Source organism: Ostrinia furnacalis, unplaced genomic scaffold (assembly GCF_004193835.3).
Source record: "Ostrinia furnacalis isolate ACB-3 unplaced genomic scaffold, ASM419383v2 OfSCF5665, whole genome shotgun sequence".
NCBI classification, from domain to species: Eukaryota; Metazoa; Arthropoda; class Insecta; order Lepidoptera; family Crambidae; genus Ostrinia; species Ostrinia furnacalis.
The window spans coordinates 37803-62168 of NW_021135904.1; the positions used below are offsets into that span (position 1 = coordinate 37803).

Sequence of the window (24366 nt, forward strand, 5' to 3'; positions counted from 1 at the left end):
GCGGGTCGCGGATGTGCGGGGGGAACTCGATGATCTAAATGAGTCGGAACATCTCCTTAACCCGCTTCATGTTGCGCGCGTTTTCGAGCATGGAGTAATGACCCTTAACCCTCTTGTTTTAGAGTTCAATTTACCTCCTATCCCGCCGTCCGCAGGCCGGACCCAGGAGAGGCGGGTCGCGTATGTGCGGCGGGAACTCGATGATCTGAGCGAGTCGGAACATCTCCTCAACCCGCTCCGTGTTGCGCGCGTTTTCGAGCATGGACTTAAGACCCTTAACCCTCTTGTTTTAGAGTTCAACTTACCTTCTATCCCGTCGCCCGCAGGCCGGGCCCAGGAGTGGCGAGTCGCGGATGTGCGGCGGGAACTCGATGATCTGAGCGAGTCGGAACATCTCCTCGACTCGCTCGGTATTCCGAGCGCCCTCGTTGCACTGTGATACGAACTGGGGACAAAGGGATCATTGAGAGACTGGTTCTGTGATTCTTTTACCTCAGCTACTCGTCAAGTTGGCCGAAGTTAATCGAAATAAGATAGTGTGGTGGACACGTACTTCACTTCGAGCAAACTTGCCTCGCTTTGCTCGACTTCCGATTGTTGCCGGTATTGTACCTACCGGACTCAAAAGGCCCGAAAGCGTCTAGAAGTTTGAACACGAAGTGTCTGACTACACTACTCGGCTAACTTCGGTACTTCATCGAAACGCCAAAGGAAGTAGCTGAGATATGTTGTGATGATCTCGTGCTTGACAGACCATTTATTAAAAGTTTTCCAAAAATGATTTTGAACTTCATTACATTTTGTAGTAAACGCTATTGAGAGAGGCAGGCAGGTTCTGGAGTGGAGGCCGCGTACCGGAAAACGCAGCGTGGGACGTCCACCCACAAGGTGGACCGACGACATCATAAAGGTAGCAGGAAGGCGCTGGACGCAGGCCGCTACCAATCGATCAACATGGAAATCATTGGGGGAGGCCTATGTTCAGCAGTGGACGTCCTGGGGCTGAGACGATGATGATGATTGAGAGAGGCTCAAACTAGCATGCAGCTCTTGTGGTTTTTACTAAAGCGTCTATTAATTCAATATGAACACCAAAGCTTGGTGGCAAGCCTATGGTACTTACTCCGTTGAGCGTGGCGAGCGCCAGCATGCAGCCCTGGTACCTACTATAGTCTGGGCTGTGAGCACGTAGAATTTTGTCCAATGACCCCAAGCTACCCATCCTTATCGCTCGCGCGTAATTATATTGCTGTCGCTACTGTGCGACTGGCACCCGCAGTGAGTGTGCGAGCTAGGGGTGAACAAATTTCTACGTGCTCACAGACCGAGCTTTAATCGCCATTAGTATTTAAGAGGGGACTGGGGAGGTTGAGGTCGAAGCCAGTATATTACTCACTCCGTTGAGAGTGGCGAGCGCCAGCATGCAGCCCTGGTACTCGGGATCCTGCGGCGGCAGGTGCTTGAGCACGGCGTCCAGCAGCAGCGGCAGGCGCGTGACCCGCTGCATCGGCAGCATCAGGAAGCTGTGCAGCGACAGCGACTGGCACGCCGGGTGGCTCTCCAGTCTGTAGACACGGGACAATATCTTGATTAACCCATGTAGCGGTAAGACAAACTCTTTGCGCCGAGTACAGTCTACGGCGGTTGCTATGGTAACCGGTTATCTTGTTATGTCACTAAGACGTCAAGGAGTAAAATATGATATTTTACAATATATTTTATAAAGTGACTAGCGGCCGCCCGCGACTTCGTACGCGTGGATCCCGTTTTACCCCCTTCATCTATCTTACGCGGTTTAGATTTTTTCATACAAATGTTTTTTCCCGCTAACTCCCGTTCCCGTGGGAATTTTTCAATATCCTGTTGTAACTAAGCTTTAAGTTTACTAAGGTACTTGCATGCGTCTAACTTAAGCGGTTTAGATTTTTCATACAAAAGGATTTTCCCGGTAATTCCCGTTCCCGTGGGAATTTCGGGAATTCCTTTCTTAGTGCACCTTTACGGTACCTAAGCTACGTCCCTTACACAATTCAAGTGCCTACGTTTAGCCGTTTAGGCTGTGCGTTTATATGTCAGTCAGTCAGTCAGTTTCTCCTTTTATACTATACTAGCTGACCCGGCGAACTTTGTTCCGCCTTAATGGCAATAAATAAGCAGACTTTTTTAAAATTTCGAACGGGATAAAAAGTATCCTATGTCCTTCTCCTGGCTCTAAACTACCTCCCGGACAATTTTCAGCTAAATCGGTTCAGCCGTTCTTGAGTTATAAGCGAAGTAACTAACACGACTTTCTTTTATATATATAGATTTAGATTTAGATATCTAAGGTCAATACATTAGCGTCACTCAACATCGTTATGACGCCAACTCAATGTTTTTTTCCGTCCAATTGACGCAAAATCCTTATTCCCTTGTGCAACCTCTGCGTTCGGCAGCTGTTTAGTGTCGGCGTAACGGCGACGCTAAACCAGTGCCGCGTCGACGCTGCGCGGGCGTTGGCAAGATGACAACGTTCGAAAGACGCTAGTTAATCTGCAAACGCCGGCTTTTCTTTCAGCCGCTGCAGGGCTCGTACCATGAGCGCCTGGTGTTTGCAGTACTTGACGTACTCAACTAATAAGCTTACTAAGATACAGCAGTTGTTTCTTACCTCTTCAACGCTGCAGCAAACGCCGGCTTTTCGCTTAGCCGCTGTAGCGCGTGCACCATTAGCGCCTGGTGCTCGCAGTACTTGACGTTGACAGTCTAAAACTACAAGCTTGATACAGCAGTTGTTTCTCACCTCTTCAGCGCTGCAGCGAACGCCGGCTTCTCTCTCAGCCGCTGCAGCGCGCGCAACATGAGCGCCTGGTGCTCGCAGTACTTGACGTACACGGCGAAGTGCCGCTCGGCGTGTTCCCGCACGATGTCGTACATAAAGTGCTTTTTGTTTACATCAGCACATATTAGTTCTTACCTCTTCAGCGCTGCAGCAAACGCCGGCTTTTCTCTCAGCCGCTGCAGCGCGCGCACCATGAGTGCCTGGTGCTCGCAGTACTTGACGTACACGGCGAAGTGCCATCCAGCGTGCTCGCGTACGATATCGCAGATAAAGCGCTTTATGTTTACACCAACATAATATTAGTTCTTACCTCTTCAGCGCTGCAGCAAACGCCGGCTTTTCTCTCAGCCGCTGCAGCGCGCGCACCATAAGCGCTTGGTGCTCGCAGTACTTGACGTAGACGGCGAAGTACCATTCAGCGTGCTCGCGCACTATGTCACAGATGAAGCGCTTTATCTAATTGTTTCTTACCTCTTCAGCGCTGCAGCGAACGCCGGCTTTTCTCTCAGCCGCTGCAGCGCGCGCACCATGAGTGCCTGGTGCTCGCAGTACTTGACGTACACGGCGAAGTGCCGCTCGGCGTGTTCTCTCACGATGTCGTACATAAAGCGCTGTATCTTTACAACAACACAAATGGTTCTTACCTCTTCAGCGCTGCAGCGAAGGCCGGCTTGTCTCTCAGCCGCTGTAGCGCGCGCACCATGAGTGCCTGGTGCTCGCAGTACTTGACGTAGACGGCGAAGTACCATTCAGCGTGCTCGCGCACTATGTCACAGATGAAGCGCTTTATCTAATTGTTTCTTACCTCTTCAGCGCTGCAGCGAAGGCCGGCTTGTCTCTCAGCCGCTGCAGCGCGCGCACCATGAGCGCCTAGTGCTCGCAGTACTTGACGTAGACGGCGAAGTGCCGCTCGGCGTGTTCCCGCACGATGTCGCAGATAAAGCGCTGTATCTTTACAACAACACAAATGGTTTTTACCTCTTCAGCGCTGCAGCAAACGCCGGCTTTTCTCTCAGCCGCTGCAGCGCGCGCACCATGAGTGCCTGGTGCTCGCAGTACTTGACGTAGACGGCGAAGTGCCGCTCGGCGTGTTCTCTCACGTTGACGCAGATAAAGCGCTGTATCTTTACAACAACACAAATGGTTCTTACCTCTTCAGCGCTGCAGCAAACGCCGGCTTTTCTCTCAGCCGCTGCAGCGCGCGCACCATAAGCGCTTGGTGCTCGCAGTACTTGACGTACACGGCGAAGTGCCGCTCGGCGTGCTCGCGCACGATGTCGTACATAAAGCGCTATATTTTTACAACAACAGAAATGGTTCTTACCTCTTCAGCGCTGCAGCAAACGCCGGCTTTTCTCTCAGCCGCTGTAGCGCGCGCACCATGAGTGCCTGGTGCTCGCAGTACTTGACGTAGACGGCGAAGTGCCGCTCGGCGTGTTCCAATAAAGATCGCAGATAAAGCGCTTTATGTTTACACCAACACAATATTAGTTCTTACCTCTTCAGCGCTGCAGCAAACGCCGGCTTTTCTCTCAGCCGCTGCAGCGCGCGCACCATGAGCGCCTGGTGCTCGCAGTACTTGACGTACACGGCGAAGTACCGCTCGGCGTGTTCCCGCACGATGTCGCAGATGAAGCGATGTATCTTTGCAACAACACAAATGGTTCTTACCTCTTCAGCGCTGCAGCGAACGCCGGCTTTTCTCTCAGCCGCTGCAGCGCGCGCACCATAAGCGCTTGGTGCTCGCAGTACTTGACGTACACGGCGAAGTGCCGCTCGGCGTGTTCCCGCACGATGTCGCAGATGCCAGCTAGAAGGATGTTGTCCTGCCAGCACTTCTCCAGCTCGTTCATCAGGAGTTGCGAGCACTTGCGCACTGGGGAAGAAAATGTTTATTGTAGAAGTAATGCAATCAGTGTGGGGACAAAACGAGGCTGTGCCCTACAAAATGTGGAGTAGAAAATGTTTTGATATGACTGCTTATTGTATGCTAGTCATGAAATGAAAGTTTCGATCTTAAGAAGCCAAAGCCTATCTTGAATTGAATCAAATCAAATCAAATCAAATCAAATATATTTATTTTGCGAACATGGGTAAACGTAGGTATTACAAGTATTTTAGTATCTCCATCTTCCACCTTTTGGAACCAACATTTAATCTTGTTCCCTTTTCTTGATTTTATGACAAAAATGTCTATGGGAAGTACCATTTTCAAATATGGCGGGTGACGGTGTACCTTATTGTAATGACTAAAATTCAGTCCAGAGCTCCACACCTGTCGTCAGTAGGTACAAGGTGTAACCTCCTGGTGAGTATCAGAAATATAACCTTCTTTTTGTGGGATTCACCAGGCAGAATGGTAGCGAACAGCGTGTCCCAATCGTCCCAGGACACCATATATTTGTGGAACTTACCAGGCAGTATGGTCGCGAACAGCGTGTCCCAGTCGTCCCGGGACAGTATATGTGGTTCGCGGAAGGCGGGGTGCGCCACGAAATGCGCCTCTAGAACGTTGAGCGAGTTCAGGTAGGACGCCTCTGACGTCAGCAGCTCGAACTTCGCCTCTTGCAGGCGCTTCTGCGCGGGCGCCAAGGAACCTAAAGAAAGTAATTTAGCACTGTGTTATGAACAGTCTTTGTTAGTCTTAATGACCTTTCTTGAATTTCGCCTCTTGTAGGCGGTTCTCTGCGGCTGCTAAGGAATCTAAGGATTTTAGTTCAGCACCGGATTACGAACAAGTTTCAATAGCAGGTGAGATTGATCACAAGGACGTCTTAAGGCGTTTGTGTTCTAATTGAAAACTAATAGATGCTACTATCGTTTGTACAAAACAAAATGGAAGCGCGATACCATAGAGGAAGATCCCAGATAGTTATAGCAGAAGTAGAGACTGGTGAAGTGTCAGCATTAGAGTTGACACAACAAAAATATCATTAGTCGACAATCGTGGGATGTAATGTAATGCAAAGTGATTTGGATTTGCTCTACGAGTATCTCTATTGTACAAAATACGGAATTATACATATTTCTCAGACTATTGTGATGTCCACATCCGGGAATCGAACCCAGGATCACGATAAAGAGAGTCTGTGATGTAACTGCCATGGCACTGGATCATGAAGGCATTAATGAAAAAGGAAACTTACTCAGTACAGCAGAATTGACGACCTCCGGCACCTCACACCAGAGAGTCCGTGCGGGGCCCCTGGGGGCCACGAGGGCCATCGCGGAGGGCCTCACGGGCAGCGGCGGGGGCACCGACGCGTCGGGCACGAGAGGGGGCGCGGGGGCCGGTGGGGGGCCCGCGCCCGCACCGCTCGCTTCGTACGCGTCCGAATCTGAATCTCCCGTTTCACGACACACCGACTGTGGGAGAGAGAGAAAAGATTTAGCACGACAGGTAAAATTAAGACCATACTTTAGCGCAGCGGTTCCCAAACTTATTTAGTCTACTGCCCACTTTGACAATAAATTATTTTTTAGCGCCCCCCATTTTTGTAGTCAAGAGTCGAGCTCAGTCGATGTCTAAGAGTCCTCCTAGTAGATGACGCCTCCCAAGCCTCTACACAACGTCCCGATTTTTTTTTCTGGGTCTCTTACCGCCCCCCTTTAAGCCTGCAGCGCCCACAAGGGGGCGTTATCACCCACTTTGGGAAAGACTGCTTTAGCGGCTAGGCTAGGATGCGCGCCGTGATAAAATCTTATCGATGGTTTTGGTGGACGATAAACGTATCGACTTATCTAGGCTTACAGGTCGCTGCAGTCATCGATTTTAGTCCGTTTAAGTTGACGGTTTATCATATACCGTTTAAAATGTCTTGGCAAGAAGCTTGTATCTACCTACCTACGAGTAAATTACCATCTCAGGAGTTGAAGTTACGTCGCGTGTACTGTGATTATCATGGAAACTAGTGCATGGATGCTGATAATTTACATCGCATATTAAAAACCGGAATTCAAACACGTACCTACATATAACATGGACGTAACATTTTCTAGTGAATAATTGGTCGTTACCCGCGACGTTGTATTATGTAAATTACTTACAATAATATACAAAACATGATGTAATTCTCCTACACTATGAAGGAAGGTAATTAAATACAATGTAACGGTAATAACAATATCTCTACTAATATGCGGGCTCTATCGCGACGAGAGCGTAAAATTAACAATCTTTATGAAGCACAGAACTCTACTATGTATTAAATATTCCGTAAATTGTTATGTAACTGACTAACATAAGGAGCAAATTCAAAGCTAGTCCAGTCAATGAATGCTTTAACGACCGTGTAGAGAGAAATCCCTGGAACACAATTTCTGACCTCGGGACTTTATTTAGACTAGTTAGGAGGTGAACATAGCAAAAGTCCCCGCCCTTAGCCCTTGAGCCGGCGGGAAGAGGGGGGTTTAAAGGTACCACTTTTCGGTTTTTCGCTTAATCCTCGGAAACTATGCGTCCTAGTGACATGGCTAATATAAACCAAAAAAAGCTTATTCAATTTGCTACAGGTGAGACAGTCAAGTTTTTCTATATGTTGTATAGTTTTCGCGGTATCTGCTCTAGAAGGTCTGTAATATTGGAAATTTTAATTTTGTCTTACATATTCCCATCAGGAGAAAATCGACTAAATCAACATTGAGCAAACATTATAGACATGCGGGAGCATGTTAAGCCTTGTTCCAGGGAGGGGACTGCATCGTGCGTATATTTAGACGAACCAAATGGAGCCACTTTTGACTCCTCATCACTCAAAAAGTACCTACTGTGCATTAACACTTCAAATTTGGCTCATGTGTCGAGACTTTCAAGATAAACATCAGCTTCCAATTTCGTAAATATACCTCAAACGGTTATTTAGGTATTGACGTTCAAAATCGATATTTATGACACTAAAATCTATCTATCACCTGTGAAATGTTAAAATTTACTGGTTTTTTATTTTTTCCTTTGTATTTACACAACTACCTATCTGGATGCCAAATTTGAACCTTCAAGGTCATCTGGAAGTGGTTAGAAGAAGTTGGTCTTATAGGTCAGCCATGTAGATTTTTAGACGTCAATACCTAAAGAACCGTTTGAGGTATATTTATGAAATTTGAAACTAATGTTTATCTTGCAAGTCTCAACACATGAGCCGAATTTAAAGTGTTAATGCACAGTACTTTTTGAGTGATGAGGAGTCAAAAGTGGCTCCAATTGGTTCGTCTAAATATACGCACGGTGCAGTCCCCTCCCTGGAACTAGGCTTAACATGCTCCCGTATGTCTAGAATATTAGCTCAATGTTGATTTAGTCGATTTTCTCCTGATGGAAACATGTAAGACAAAAATAAAATTTCCAATATTACAGACCTTCTAGAGCAGATGCCGCGAAAACTATACAAGATATATAAAAACTTGACTATCTCACCTGTAGCAAATTGAATAAGCTTTTTTTGGTTCATAGCAGCCATGCCACTAGGACGCATAGTTTCCGAGGATTAAGCGAAAAACCGAAAAGTGGTATCTTTAAACCCCCCTCTTCCCGCCGGCTCAAGGGCTAAGGGCGGGGACTTTTGCTATGTTCACCTCCTGACAAGTCTAAATATAGTCCCGAAGTCAAAAATTGTGTTCCACGGTTTTCCATCTATAATGCTTTATTGACTAGACTAAGCCTATTGAAATTATCTTACTTTGATTCTTTATTTAGCAATCTACCTTAGATCCTTAGACCAAAGTTACACATGATTAGCTATGTATTCTGTGTAAAATTAATTATTCATGTCCATTTCCGAATACGAATAGTCTGTGTATATTTAAATACCGCGGTAGAAAATCATCGATTAAAGTCACCCAAGCCCACATCATTACGGTCGCATCATGAAGTCATCCACATTCAGGAAGACGCCGCATTGTGGGCCCGTTTGTTACCGCGATAATCGTTTATCCTAACAATCGCCATTGTTACACGCACATTTGCCGCTATATCTCGGAGGAAAAACGTCTTATGCATTTTATTAAAGACAACTCAAGTTTTTCTCGCTCAAGGTTATCAATTAAGTGAAAAATATGTTGTTTGAATGATGTTAGAAGGACAGAAACACGACAAAACTTACCTATACAGGATATAAACGTTAAGTGATCTCACTCGATTATTTCTAAACTATACAAGATATCGAAAAACTGGTTACTGATCCTGAAAATGCTTCACGAGCTCTTTCAAACGGTACTAATAACAGGTTACAGAACAAACTGGCAGGCATATAAGACTTGATTTTGTTAAAATTATAATTTGTGGCTAATTACATTTAGTTATCACTACCGGTTAATTTAGGTGCCCAGACGCACGTCCAATGTCAATGGCGTTAAAACAACAATTAGAGCATTCTGAAGGCCGCCCAATTGTTCCAATTAACAATCGGCAAAACAACGTGCGTGCAGTCATTAACAAACACCTACACGGTTGTTTGATTATGGACTATGTTGCAGGGAGTTAAGTGTGATATTAAGAATGTCTTGGACAGCCTGTACCTACTTACTGTGAAGGAAGATTAGCGCTGTTGCTGTTTACTTCCTTCAAGTTAAACATTGTTTATTATGGAAACTTTTGATTAGAACGTGGTTATTGACTTTGGATACAAGTCTTTTTGTACCACTCGACTCTGCGAAGCATATAGGAAGTATACATGACTAATATTACTATACATAGTAGTTTATCCAAACATTTTTATCAATTTACCTTCGCTAATAAAATAAGTAAGACACAGACAGTCACGTCACGATGGCTACGTTAATGGATCCGATCTTTATCTCGATTTGTTCCTAAGATCTAGGTTATTGATTCAATTCCTCAGAATCTACTTCGTTATCCTACATTATTTTTGAAATCTATACAAAAAGCCTTGGCACAATAAGGCGACAGGAGACAGAGAGTACCGTGAAAGTAGAGATCACCGTGTTAATTATTAGTTAGTTAGGTATGTTAATATACATGTTTCCCTCTATCTACAATGTAAATACATACATACACTCGAAATACATAACCCTCCTTCTGGCGCAGTCGAGTGACAAGAATTAGATTTCACTCCCGCTCCCTGGTTGTCTTTGTGTAGCCCTAGAGTAGACTCTACGAGGATAGGGCATTCTACGACTATCGTAGATCGTAGTATACCCTATCTTCGTAGCAGTGTGTCGTAGACGCAAATAAGGAGCGACTGTCGTCGTAGTCATAGAATGCGACTTGAAGGAAACTGTCTTGCCAACCCCGCGGTCGATAACTACTCGCAGCTTTGATTATCCGCAGGTAAGTACTGAGGGCTTAGTGTGAGTTTACATCAAACGTCCGCACTAGTGAGAGCGTTAAAAAATGTATGAAAATTTTAGTTCTTGAAAGATTCCGCTAGGGGCGCTGTACAATCCGTCATACATTTCATGTAATTTTGTGACGACGTTTGATGCAAACACACACTACGCCCCCTGGTCCTGAAGTTGTAGAGTATAGGGTTACCTCGACTTTAGCCGCGTTGTAGAACTGGTAGAGCGGCTCGTGCGTGAACAGCGAGTGCGGCAGCGGCGACGCGGGGTGCGAGCCCGACGACGCTCCCGATGACGACGACACGTTGCCCACTTGGTACAGCCCTGCTTCCGCGTACCTGAAGACAACGTCTTACTGTTAACATAGGGGTATTAAGCGAGCCGAATGCCGAGCAGGGAACGCGGACGAATGCTTGAGGCAAAACGCCGATGGTGATGTCTCACGTTCCCGACTCATATGGCTTACCGAGGGCAACGTCAGGTTTTTAGTGGTAGTACCCCACATAACCCACTAGCTGTCCCCGCGGCTGGTGGGTATACAAAATCATGCATTATTTGTATTTTTCTGACGAAAAAAGGGGTATATTCTACACCTGTAGGTTATGTGTACGGATAAACGGCTCATCAACTGTGGCTTCTTAGGAACAATAATACAACAGCACGAATATTAGTCCAAAGTGCTGTCGATTTTGTCTAACAGGAGGTACTTAAGTGCAAATAATGCATGCCTCTTATGGCCTTACGGCAAGTTCACGAGAAGATCAGAAGACCTAGGGCGACAGTCGTTGGAATAAAACGAAATGGAAGTCTGGATTCAGATGGACTGGTTTAGATTTAAAGAGTTGAGAAACATTACTCAGTCCGATTGTCAGATAAGAAAGACAATTCCGTGGTCCAGGAGGCACGTTAATCCGTCTCGGTCCAGTTCCGATCAGATTCCAGATCCCTAAACCAGTTTATTAACTCTATGGCACGTTTCTTTCAGTTCACACAATAAAAGACCACACAATATATTCTAAAAGCACTGCTATTGGGATCGAGACATTAATTTACCTTCTCGCGACACGCACCGTCTTACTCTATCACCCTTAACCTACATAATGGAAAACTTAAGAAAATCAATAACTATTAACATACATCTAGGACGTATGAGTACTTATTTAAGTAGGTAATCCCTAACACAAGCTACTAAACGTACCTAATCCCTACTAAGTAACACATAACATATTGGAAGACTAAAAAAAGATTGGAGTTTAGAAAGTAAGTAAGTATGTAGAATTACATAATTTACATGCTAATATTGTTATTTTAGCATTAGTCAAACAAAAAGCGCATGGTACCATCTGCATGATAACATGCGACAATCAGCCCAAGGAGTGAATTAGTATTCTGTGACCTACGCTATTAGATTAGTCATTGTTTGATTCACTGTTGGTACTTAGTAAGGGTATTCCTTGTTACGTCCATGTATGAGACCATTTCATTCGTGTTTCCTTTGAAACTTATAAATATCTTTATTTGCTTCTTACTATGTTAGCATTTTGTAAGTAACTTTTTGCACAAATCAAGTTTTGGGTGTGTGTAAATTATCGAAGTGATATGGACAACGTCTTAATATGATCAACCTTAGGAGACACAAGAATTCTAAAGAAAGAATGTAATTTAATTTCAAAAAGACATTTAAAATAGAATAACTTCTTTGTCATATATATCCTAACATCACCTACGTACCCACAACTAAACAGCTTGAAGGCAAAAGTTTCAAAAATACTTTTCGGAATTTCACGCACCACGAATATATTAGAAAATCCCGTAGCAAATTCATAACTATGGGAAGCAGCGGCAGCCTTGTAGTTGACGATGCAAATGGATTGTTACTCACGCTATAAAAGGTCTTAATAGTCCAGTCAATGAATGCCTTAACGACGGTGTAGAGAGAAATCCGTGGAACACAATTTCTGACCTCGGGACTTTTTTTAGCCTAGTTAGGTGGTGAACATAGCAAAAGTCCCCGCCCTTAGCCCTTGAGCCGGCGGGGAGAGGGGGGTTTAAAGGTACCACTTTTCGGTTTTTCGCTTAATCCTCGGAAACTTTGCGTCCTAGTGACATGACTACTATGAACCAAAAAAAGCTTATTCAATTTGCTAAAGGTGAGACCGTCAAGTTTTTCTATATCTTGTATAGTTTTTACGGCATCTGCTCTAGAAGGTCTGTAAAATTGGAAATTTTATTGTTGTCTTACATATTCCTTTCAGGAGAAATTCGACTAAATCAACATTGAGCAAACACTATAGGCATGCGGGAGCATGTTAAGCCTAGTTCCAGGGAGGGGACTGCACCGTGCGTATATTTAGACGAACCTATTAGAGCCACTTTTGACTCCTCATCATTCAAAAACTGCTGTGCATTAACACTTCAAATTTGGCTCATGTATTGAGACTTGCAAGATATACATCAGCTTCAAATTTCATAAATATACCTCAAACGGTTATTTAGGTATTGACGTTCAAAAATCGATATTTAGAGCACTAAAATCTATCTATCACATGTGAAATGTTAAAATTTACTGGTTTTTTATTTGTTCCTATGTATTTACATAACTACCTTTCTGGATGCCAAATTTGAACCTTCGAGGACATCTGGAAGTGGTTAGAATTTGGTCTGTAGGTGAGACATGTAGATTTTTGGACGTCAATATCTAAAGAACCGTTTGAGGTATATTTATGAAATTTGAAACTGATGTATATCTTGCAAGTCTCAACACATGAGCCAAATTTGAAGTGTTAATGCACAGTAGTTTTTGAGTGATGAGGAGTCAAAAGTGGCTCAAAGTGGTTCGTCTAAATATACGCACGGTGCAGTACCCTCCCTGGAACTAAGCTTAACATGCTCCCGCATGTCTAGAATGATTGCTCAATGTTGATTTAGTCGATTTTCTCCTAATGGAAACATGTAAGACAAAAATAAAATTTCCAATATTACAGACCTTCTAGAGCAGATGCCGCGAAAACTATACAATTTATAGAAAAACTTGTCTACCTCACCTGTAGCAAATTGAATAAGCTTTTTTTGGTTCATAGTAGTCATGTCACTTGGACGCATAGTTTCGGAGGAATAAGCGAAAAACCGAAAAGTGGTACCTTTAAACCCCCCTGTCCCCGCCGGCTCAAGGGCTAAGGGCGGGGACTTTTGCTATGTTCACCTCCTAACTAGTCTAAATAAAGTCCTGAAGTCAGAAATTGTGTTCTACAGTTTTCCATCTATAATGCTTTATTGACTGGACTATAAGCAATCTCAGCGCGTTAACGAAATAACCATATAACGGGTTCTTATAAATCATTGACAAAGAAAACTCGCCACTATTTAGCATACAAATTAGGGTTGAACTTTCATCACTATTATTGATAGATTTGAAAGAAAAAACAAAAGAAAACAACAATATTAAGTGCAATTAGAGTCCAGAGAAGTCTTTGCGATGGCCCAAAAAACAAAAGAAATCCACAATATTATGTGCAATTAGAGTCCAGAGACGTCTTTGCGATCGTCCAAAAAAAACAAAAGAAATCCACAATATTATGTGCAATTAGAGTCCACGGAGGTCTTTGCGATCGCCCAAGCAGATGTTGAATAACAGAATATGCATTTAAGTACTGTACTGCAATAAAGTTAAGTGTGTCACAATTTGCGAAGATCGCGCAGACGAGAAATACGACTTTTGAATTCCTGTTCAGGAATTCGGGCAAGTAAAAAGAGGAAAGAGATATTGGAAGAAATTCAGCGAGAAATTTAGCCTTTTCTTTAAATAATCCTGTGTAAGCTTTGTGATAAAAATTTGGAGAACTTTAAAAAAAAAAACACATAATTGTGAAGTTAAGAATCGGATGATTCAATACTCAATACTCAATACTTTTATTGCATAACCACATTAGCATTCACATTTATAGGTCTTACAATTTAGGCAGTTATACAATGTGGACCCAGTTAGGGCACAGCAACTTTAGGAAGGAGACAGAACGACGATCTTACTAGTCAAAAGAAATTAATGTACAAATTGAGTTTGGTGGAAATGTCATTATTAAACGTTTCGATAATTATAAAATAAAGTTAGAATTAATGAATTATTAAAAATTGAAAAATATTGTTAAAATGTCATGCTAATTATTGTCAAGTGTTGAAATGTCATGTTAAATATCAAGTGGTAAGCAGTTAGGTCCTACTAATTTATTATTCAGGTCAACATTAATAAATAATAACCTAAAAATCCTTAAATGTCAAGAAATTTTCAAAATAAATATAAATAAATATGTGTATAAATTAAATAATGTCAAAAATGTAAAATCATGTCAAAATGTTAAATCATGTCAAAAACTTATCGTCTAAAAATTCTTTCAAATTATAATAAGTTTTCTGATTAAGTATATTCCTTAATCTATTTTCAAATGTCCTGCTATTTGTTTCAGCTTTTAGGTGTTCAGGTAGGTGATTGTAAATTTTTATTGACATAATAAGTGGCCCTTTAGTGTGTAGTGTTAACTTGGATTGTGGTAATGCTAGGTTGTTCTTGTATCGTGTAGGATAACGACGGTGTGTTTGGTCCACGATCTTCGTAGTGAACGCTGGGTATTTCCTTACGAATTTGCAAATTTCAAATATATAAATCGAAGTAAGGGTTAATAACTTGTGTTTTTTAAAGTAATCTTTGCAACTAACAGATTCGTCAATATTTTCTATAATGCGGACGCATTTCTTTTGGAGTATAAACAGATCATTTACGTGTTAACCACATTAGCATTCACATTTATAGGTCTTACAATTTAGGCAGTTATACAATGTGGACCCAGTTAGGGCACAGCAACTTTAGGAAGGAGACAGAACGACGATCTTACTAGTCAAAAGAAATTAATGTACAAATTGAGTTTGGTGGAAATGTCATTATTAAACGTTTCGATAATTATAAAATAAAGTTAGAATTAATGAATTATTAAAAATTGAAAAATATTGTTAAAATGTCATGCTAATTATTGTCAAGTGTTGAAATGTCATGTTAAATATCAAGTGGTAAGCAGTTAGGTCCTACTAATTTATTATTCAGGTCAACATTAATAAATAATAACCTAAAAATCCTTAAATGTCAAGAAATTTTCAAAATAAATATAAATAAATATGTGTATAAATTAAATAATGTCAAAAATGTAAAATCATGTCAAAATGTTAAATCATGTCAAAAACTTATCGTCTAAAAATTCTTTCAAATTATAATAAGTTTTCTGATTAAGTATATTCCTTAATCTATTTTCAAATGTCCTGCTATTTGTTTCAGCTTTTAGGTGTTCAGGTAGGTGATTGTATATTTTTATTGACATAATAAGTGGCCCTTTAGTGTGTAGTGTTAACTTCCACTATGTTTAAAAATATTTTAATTACCAGATAAACTAATTGGTCTGCTGCATTAACACCTTATTGTTGAGTAAATAAACGACAACAGTTACAGAAGGGCCAATTTTCAAAATGATTTCCACTAAGATACGCACGTGGTCAACCGCCCGCGTCCCGAACTTGCGGCAAGTTTAACGGTCGCCGGGAAACTGGCTCCGGTGAGTCATCGGCCACGAAACGTCATGCGCCCGCGCAACCGCCTCGCTGACTAAAGCGAGGATTATACACGCGAGGCATCACCACTCGAGTACAGACGATAGCACATTAGACTAAACATTTTCGTTGGAAAACCGCACTTATTCCCACTACATTAAGATAAGGTGTAAAGCTTTATGTGCCGTCGTTTATACTAGGCTGTTATGCGTCACGGGCTATGGGCTGCCCCCAAGTCAGTTTAGTATGTTAACTTCGGTATGTTGATGCGTTAACTCTGGAGCCTGGATATGCAGAAATATGTACACCAGGGTTTGATATTAGTCATCCTTTAACGCTCTATGATAGCGAAGAAAATTGATTCACCAATTATTTAATAATCTTTTATATGGACGTGATTTAGTGGTACAGGCCGGTCGGATGACTAAAGGCATAATCAACCTATTGATAAGAAATTAGAAGCGATTTTTGTATTTACGAGTAGTTGGACTTCAATTATTATCATCAATGTTCCACGCTGTCTGCTCTGCTTTCGCGAGCATTCAATTGATTGATAAGATGCAATGGTTTAAAGTCGTATTATTGTGTATAAGATTATACCAAGTATACTTTATAACCCCAAGTCGAACAGTGGGACCGTTAAATTAATTTCAGTTTATTCAAAAACGGAAAGTATACACAAGAATTTTAATTTATAAAACCCTTTTTCGCGGAAGAAATCATTGTTTCGACTACATACATGATGTGTCAGAGTTTTGTAGAATTGTTGACCTACCACGGAGTTTACGTCACGGGCTACGTGCGCCCTCAATCGTTTTATAATTGATTGCTTTAAATAATTGTGTTCGTCTGCTGTCTCTTTTGTCTACTGCTTATTGAACCTAAGCCTGATACTCGTGTATCGCTTGAGTAATACATATTATATCGTAAAGGTAAATAGACTTCAGAAGACCATCTTTTAGGGAACTAACTGCAACTGCTTTTATCTTACGACGCGAATAACTTAAGGTTCGGCCAAACCAACGCGATCAGCCGGCGTGCAGCGATGGCGATCAATGCATTTAAAGGTTAGACCAGACCAACGCGTGCAGCCGGCGTGCACGATGACGATGGCGATGGCGACCAGACAGCGCGTATGAATTTGTAGCGATGTGTTCACATCAACGCGTCCTGTCATTGGTCGCGGCGATCTATGCAGCGTCTGCACGCAGCGATCAGCGATCATCGCGACATTTGTCACTGTGGCGTTTCTGTTTTTTAAAATCGATGTAATAAATAGTAAGTAGGATCTGTTAAAAAGTTTTTACACAACTAAAAATGAATTATTCATAACATACCACTAGTCTGACCTACTTGAATAATAAAAAAGGTTTTAGAATAAAGTATCAATATCAGAACTTATTTTTTGGAAATAAACAAATTATTCTAGTTTTCTCGAGAACCTGCTTCTTCAACTTCATAAATAAAATTGGGATATTATAGTTCCAAAATACTGGACTGTCCTGTCGATGACATTGACAGTGGGGCGCCACCGTCAATACCGGATCGCTGGTTCAGATTTTTGTCATGTTGGAAACCATATAGTTGAACGATGGTAGCGCCCCCCTGTCATTGAGTTTGGCGGGACAGTTCAGCGTGGGTCATCTATATCTGCAGAACAAAATAATTGAGAATGTACATGTCTGCAGCTTTCTCAAAGGCCCTAGAGCAATTCTAAGTATGCCATAAATAAAAACCTAATGAAAGTCATCAAACGTCTCAGTCATTAATTTAGTGCCACTAGAAACACCTAGTTGATCAAAACTGATGTCTTTTTGTATTTTTGGGTTATTATTTAAGACAAAAAAGATATTTGGACTATTATGTACTCTGTGGTTTGGGTGCATATTGTAATTTCCTTTGCCTTAAAAAAAGTAAATGTCAAGATGACTGTTGCACCAAAAATGAAAATGAAAATTGATTTTGATAGATGTTGTGTTGAGTTGTGTAGTTTTGTGCGATTTAACGATAAGAACGACAATGGTGAAAGGTAATGGGGGCAATTTTTTTCCCTCAAGGAAAAAGATGAATTGGTTATAATCTTACTAAACTTGCCCACATGGATACTGTACGAGCACGTCAGCATCGACCGCGACCTACAACATGCTAGCCGACTGGCCCATGAACCCTGAACGAACGTGCACCGTAGGCACTCTACACCGACGGCACATTGGACTGGACACATTGAATTGTGTACATTATGTAAATCTTGTATATAGCAATAGCATAACAGTAATAAACCAGATATCAACAGTCCGCGTTGTGTTTAATTTCCCCCACTGAGGCCAAGAAAGCCTTAGCGCAGTCCTCCTTCCTATCAAACCTTTCTTTAAATCTAATTAAAAGGTATTGTTAGGGCTCTAGGGACTACAAACGAAGCCAGAAATATAGCTTGGTTATGAGTAACCAATACCTACTACCTATACCGCATGTGATCCTGTCTCATTCTATAATATATGGCCGCCCTTAGATTAAATAGGCCGCCTGAATAAACTTGAGAGAAAAAGTGTTTCCACTGTCTCAATTGCATCAAAAGCTCCAAACAATTAATAATTCAGTTTCCATTTTGCCGAATAGGCGTGATTGACAATATGCGTGACAGTTGTGGTGACAGTGACAACCTGCACGCGCAGTGATCGCCATCGCGGTCGCGGCAGTGTGAAACAACTTTTGCACGCGCAGTGGTCGCCATCGCCATCGCCATCGCTGCACGCGTTGGTTTGTCCGAACCTTAAGTCTGGTCGCCATCGCTGCACGCAGGCTGATCACGTGTGATCGCGTTGGTTTGGCCGAACCTTTATTGATGTTCCATTGTTTCTGCGTAAGAAGGTGCACTTTGAAAAGTATGTTTCTACGTAGAAGAAACACTGTTATTCTACTATTTTGCACTACTTTTTGACATCGTTTTCCTGTCAAGGCTGCTTAACCCCGTGGCCCGCGATAGAATTTAAGTGGCCTGCGCAAGTATGATTTGATCTTTTAATAATTGAGTTTTTATTGCGCTTGTCCTGAGGGTAACTAAGATAGGAAATTATGTAAGTGGCCCGTCGTTAACCACTGAACCCACCGTTTGGCCCGACTCTTCAAAAGTTTGAGCAGCCTTGCTGTAAACTGTCTGATTCTGACAGAGCTGTGAATAAAGACACTCCTTAGGCCGGCAATACACGGACCGCTTGAGGCAGTCAGGGTCGACAGCTTCAAGCTGCGACTGCACAGTGAACTGTAGAGTTCTATGGACGCACATACACGAACCGCTCGAGCAGTGGCAACTGATTCGGGCGGTTGACAGCACGGTGAATTTTCATCGTGCGGTCAAGCAGTCGCCAGCCATACACTGACTGCTCGAGCTGTCGACAGCTCTCGAACAGTTACCTCCGCCCACTTTCTTCATTCCACGGCGCGCGCGCTTGTGATTTGTTGAGCAGTTAATACCAACTGCTCGAGCAGTTATCACTGGCAGCTTCAAGCTGTTGACTCTTGACTGCAAGAGCGGTCCGTGTATGTTGATCACTGACTAACTGCTCGAGCTGTCCGTGTATTGCCGGCCTTAGATCTAATTTGAATGCCATGCAATTATAGCACTTACCAGCAGGTATTAGAGGTGTTTACGGAGGCGGTGTCGCTGGCGCCGCACTCCGCGTACCACGAGGTGCGTGTGCGCGGGCTCTTGTCTTTGCGCGACAGCGTCGGCAGCAGGCGCTTTAGTTCTGCGCAGACATAACAACATGTTACTATATGACTCGGCAATCAGCTGCAACAATATGTATCTTGAAGGTCATCGCACATTTATGAACTCGAAAAGGGATCGTAACCGTATCAGCTCGAGACGGTCAGTATTCTTTGTATGGAACTCCATACTGCAACGCACACTTATCACGTTTGACAGCGCGCGAAAGGCTATACGGTGTTGATCCCTTTCCGAGTTGATAAGTCTGCTATGAACTTAAGTCACTAAAGCCCGTTTTCCACCGCCAAAGAGGATTGAACTAAGGGTGTCTAGTGGAGCGGTTTGCAGGTACATAAATAGGATTGCTTTTCCACCGATAAAGAGTTCGGGACTATTGATTTGATGAGCGAACTCATTTTTTACTCTTTTTGCCCTCTTTGTCATTTTCACTCGACTCGTTGTTGGTGGAAACAGATGTATTTTATGCATTTTTGTATTGCAGCGGTGAACGGAGTCATTAATTGGCTCGCTTCGCTCGTGGTGGAAAACCCGCTTGACTTAAGGATGAACTTTTGGATACGTATTGTTGCAGTTGATGTGGGTTGGGTTTAACTATCGAGGAAAGAGTATCACATGAGCTGGTGAAGACTGTATTAACGGAAAAACAATTAGGTAAATATCTTGAATTGCAGTGTGATTAGAACAATGAATTAGGATGGAGTGAGAGTTACTGTTGGATGGTAGTTGATATAAGTTCCTCGATAGTGGTTACGTATTTGGTAAACACATGAAAACATAAAAACATGCTTGTGCAGTGTTTGATTAGAAAACATAAAGTTGAAATGTTGATAAAACTGCAAAACAATATTTTGCAAGCGCAAATCGCAATTTAAATGATTAACAATCAAGTAGGTATTTCAGTAAGTTTTTGAAAGAAATATTGATGAAAATATATTCAGCATTGTGTATAATTTTGTAAATGCATAATGTTTTTATTTCTAACACACATGTTCAACAATATGACAGGAGGAAACACTTGATGCAAAAACATAACTCGATTAATCGTGATTCTCGATTCGTGTGGAATTAACACGATTACCAATTCTCACGCCAACTAGTGTTTAGTCGATGAGATTTACGCCCAATAAACAATGAAAACACATGAGATTATTGCTCTGTTGATTTGAGTAATTGTTACAAAGAGTGCGGTGAAGATATTGCAGAAGCTTAATAATAATTGTGTTCATGCACAGTGACTCGAAAGATAAGGAAACTCACGACGCATAGAGCAGACGGCACATAACAATAAAAATTATAAAACGCGGATTGCTAACGAGAGAATCGCTCGAAGGCCGGCACGAGCGTAGCGTGTCTCCGCCAACGGATTACTAAGAAACTATTGCAAAATGACGCGAGCGCAAACCAGTCTGCGCGCTGTAGGCACATTGATTGCATTCTGTTAATTCAAATGCATTTTTCATGAATCTGTAATGGCGATTGAATGATGAAATCATATTAATAACAAATCGCGGAAATAAACATTTAATTAGAAGCCATAACCAGTAATAAAGTGTGTGTAAAGAACGAAAACATGGAAACAAAGACAGTGCAAGCTAGACATTCACGTGAAGTTTTTGCGTCGCACCACAACCACAAACCTCCGCTTGGTCGAAACTGATCTGTACTATAAGGAAAAGGCAAACACACAAATTGTAAACAACTCATCTTAATTGGACCTAAAGAGATATAATTAAATAATTATGGTCCTATGACATAAGACTGATCGCAAGCCATTCGCCTACTAGTCTACAAGATAGTTGTTTGCCCACATTACTCGACCTAGCACTTTGAGAACTTTGGACTAGATATTAACCCCTTTAATGCCGTTGTAGATTACCTACAGCAGACATAAAGGTACCAATTGATAAAAATGTCTCTGTCTCTCTCATATTTCATTTTAGAGAAGGAGTAATGTAACTCTGATTTTACCGGGGTATTTTGTGTGTTACCTAGAAATTTCGAATTAAGGAAAACTTTATGAAGAGAAGAGCTAACAAAATAAGGAAATTTAGTCCTCGTAGGTATCCATAAATTAGTTTTTTGAAATCGGGACACGTTAACCACATAGGTACGATTGTAGAGTTAGGAAAACATAACGAAAAACCCACAATAAATACAAAATATGACTTCGATGTTAAGTCTAAGTTATATTTATGGCAATATCGCAACTATCTGCGTATTGATACTAAGATTTATAGGGTCATGTTGTGATAACAGGTCCAGCTAGTTTTACATTATGCTGCGTATGCTCAAGTATTTCCATATAAATAACACGAGTTGTGATATTGATGGACCTATTCTTACACATCCCGAGAAACTTATCAATCAGTATTTCTTATAGAAGTTAGGCATTGAAGATTAGGTAAATAATCTCTACAGTTCTACACATAGGTTAGGTATACCTAAAATGTTTCTTTATCTACCTAATGGTCTACTAATAAAACATATTCTTGAATTGAGCGTTATCTAATCCCATACCAATAAATAACTAAACAAAATAAGCCAAAGAATAAATCGAGGGATAGATAGGAAGTAATTCAGATTCAGCTGAGAAAGCATTTCAGAGTTTCTGTAAAATCAAATTCAATTGTAAATCAGATGAGGTATTTACAGTTGTCAATCTTGTTTGTTTATTTTGTGTGTTTACCGATGTTTTTTTGTAATAATTAGAGTTTTACGGGTTAAAACAGGCGTTTATAACCAAGCGGAGTTGCACTGACCTCCGTTAGCGCTGTCTTCGTTCTGTCTGCTCTCTATTTTAAAGTCAAGTTAACTTTCAAGTTAACTATTGTATTAAATTCTACACGTTACGGACAGACGTCAACTGAAATAGTTATAGTGCATTTTAAAACACATACATAAGTTTTCAGAGTTTTCTACTCTAGATATAGAGCGGGATTATGAAGTTTCAACGAATACTAATATTGCGAATAAGAGTTTACTTATTAAACATACATAATAATATCTTACGGTTATGTTAGTAAATAGGTTTCTAAATATTTTTGTCACAAAAATGCAATGAGGGTTTCTTTAAAAAGGACGGCAGAATTAAATGCGATAAAAATGTGTGAGCTCATAGATTAAAAAGGCTTTATTAATCTAAGGTATAGCTATAGACATAGGAAATTCTACAACCGTTTTTTCTGCGTAAAATTGACTGCATGATTTTCTTAATTGTATCTCACAATGCAAGGCCGTTAGCCGCGAGGCGCGCAGTTTATAAATGCTGTTTTATGGTCACGCCATGGTTCGCAAGGTTATACAGTAATGTTATTAACACGACTTTAAGATTAAAGGCCTACAAAATAAAAATATAATTGTCTAAATAAATGAAATTAGTATAAACTCTGCTGTTAGTAAAGGTAAAACGGGACTATTCCCACCTCTCATTCCCACCGCTGCAACTCCTGTGTAGCCAGGATGTACAGCTTGACCGCCAATGAAAACCCAACCAGTGAAGGTCAAGTTTGTTCCGGGGGAAAGTTAAACTGTCATTGGATACGCAACGAAATTAATTGTAGAACATAGGAGGAGTTACGTGTTAGTAAAGGTAAGGTAAAAACACTAAACTGTTATAGATTTCAACGGATTTTGGTCTATCAGCTTTAACGTCTGTTGTTCTTTTGTTGGTTGATGTGGCTGGTCTTATTGAAATGTAAAATTATTTTATTTTAATATTTGGTTTAGCAATCAGATGTTTATTGATGGTTTTGTATTGATAGAGGGCGATAAGTTAAGGCATGTTATAGCGCTTATCTGAGTATGTTTTGACAGTAGTCAAGCGATGTGGAAGGGTGTGTTAAACATTGTATGTAACATCGATGTTCAGACATGTATACCGTATACTGACAGTTCTGTTACGTCACATGTTAACCTGTAGAAATCCGTAGGGTGCCAATGAATGGCTGATGGTTGGATGTTGTAATAAGAAAACACGCCACTTTGTAATTAATAAAGTTATTTATTCGAAAAACACTATAGTTAAGTACCAATTTGGTTTACAATAATTTTGAAAGGAAATATTTAACCAATGTTGCTTGGCAACTGTTTATCCCACATCACTCCACTACCGCTGGAACATACTTAACCTGTGGAGTGTGGAATCTTCCTATCCTATCTGCTAATTTGGAAAATTTATAAGAGATTAAGAGCGCTTTCACATTAGGGCATTAGTAGCGCGACTGCAGTGCGGCAGCGTTTTCATAATGTGAAGGGATGCATCCGCTGTCACATAGTATGAAATTTTCGGCAGCACGTCTGTCGCGCTGCTAAATCGCCTAAAGGTCTCTACCCACCACAACGTATCATACCATGACCGTGCTAGGAACGTGTCAGGCAAATAAATATTATTTGTATTGAAACGTATGACACTGTTCCCAGTAGACCGTTCCGTCACCGACCAATACCGTCGCGTGGATGGAGCGTCAATAAATCTTGCACAGAACGCCGTCGATCCGTTCAGTGGGCATAGAAGAGCGTATCGTGTTGCTTTTCGTGCCTCACACGTTCCTAGTACGGTCATGGTATGATACGGTGTAATGGGTAGAGATCTTAAATGTGAAAGCGCTCTAAAGATTTTCGTTTAATAGAACAGCAGCTTTATTAGAAGAGAGGGAAAGTTTATATTTGTTTGTGTAGTGTCCAGTTGACGCCTGCGCGTTACCTTCGTTGACAGCGCTAAGATCGGTCGCGGTCGGCGGCGGCGGCGGCGGCGCGGTCGGCCGCTCGAGCGCTAGGCAGGGTGTGGATTCCGCCCACGCGCGCGGTCGCCGCCCCAACTCGGGCTCCCGCGTACCGTCGCGGCGGCGGCCTGCGCTGCCTGGAGAGAGTGTCTCTGTGCTGCCCGCTTGCCCGTTGTCGCTGCTGAACGGAGATAAGGGTTACAATTTGATAA

The 24366-nt window shown here is 41.8% G+C and overlaps 1 protein-coding gene across 6 annotated transcripts in view; it reads right to left on the bottom strand.

Annotated features, from left to right (window-relative positions):
- The window catches only part of LOC114361387 (ephexin-1), a 35218-nt gene that overhangs the window by 5029 nt on the left and 5823 nt on the right, over nucleotides 1–24366 (bottom strand). For 2 of the 6 annotated variants that reach the window (XM_028316378.1, XM_028316373.1), the window contains exons 4-11: nucleotides 24136–24335; nucleotides 19332–19452; nucleotides 10311–10455; nucleotides 5968–6187; nucleotides 5236–5418; nucleotides 4493–4697; nucleotides 1397–1565; nucleotides 306–445 (exon numbers count right to left, since the gene is read on the bottom strand). In XM_028316378.1, the coding sequence (XP_028172179.1) occupies nucleotides 306–445; nucleotides 1397–1565; nucleotides 4493–4697; nucleotides 5236–5418; nucleotides 5968–6187; nucleotides 10311–10455; nucleotides 19332–19452; nucleotides 24136–24335 (1383 nt within the window). Of the gene's footprint in view, nucleotides 1–305; nucleotides 446–1396; nucleotides 1566–4492; nucleotides 4698–5235; nucleotides 5419–5967; nucleotides 6188–10310; nucleotides 10456–19331; nucleotides 19453–20690; nucleotides 21335–24135; nucleotides 24336–24366 lie in introns of those variants that run through there. The other 4 variants (XM_028316376.1, XM_028316374.1, XM_028316375.1 and 1 more) reach the window with 4 other exon arrangements.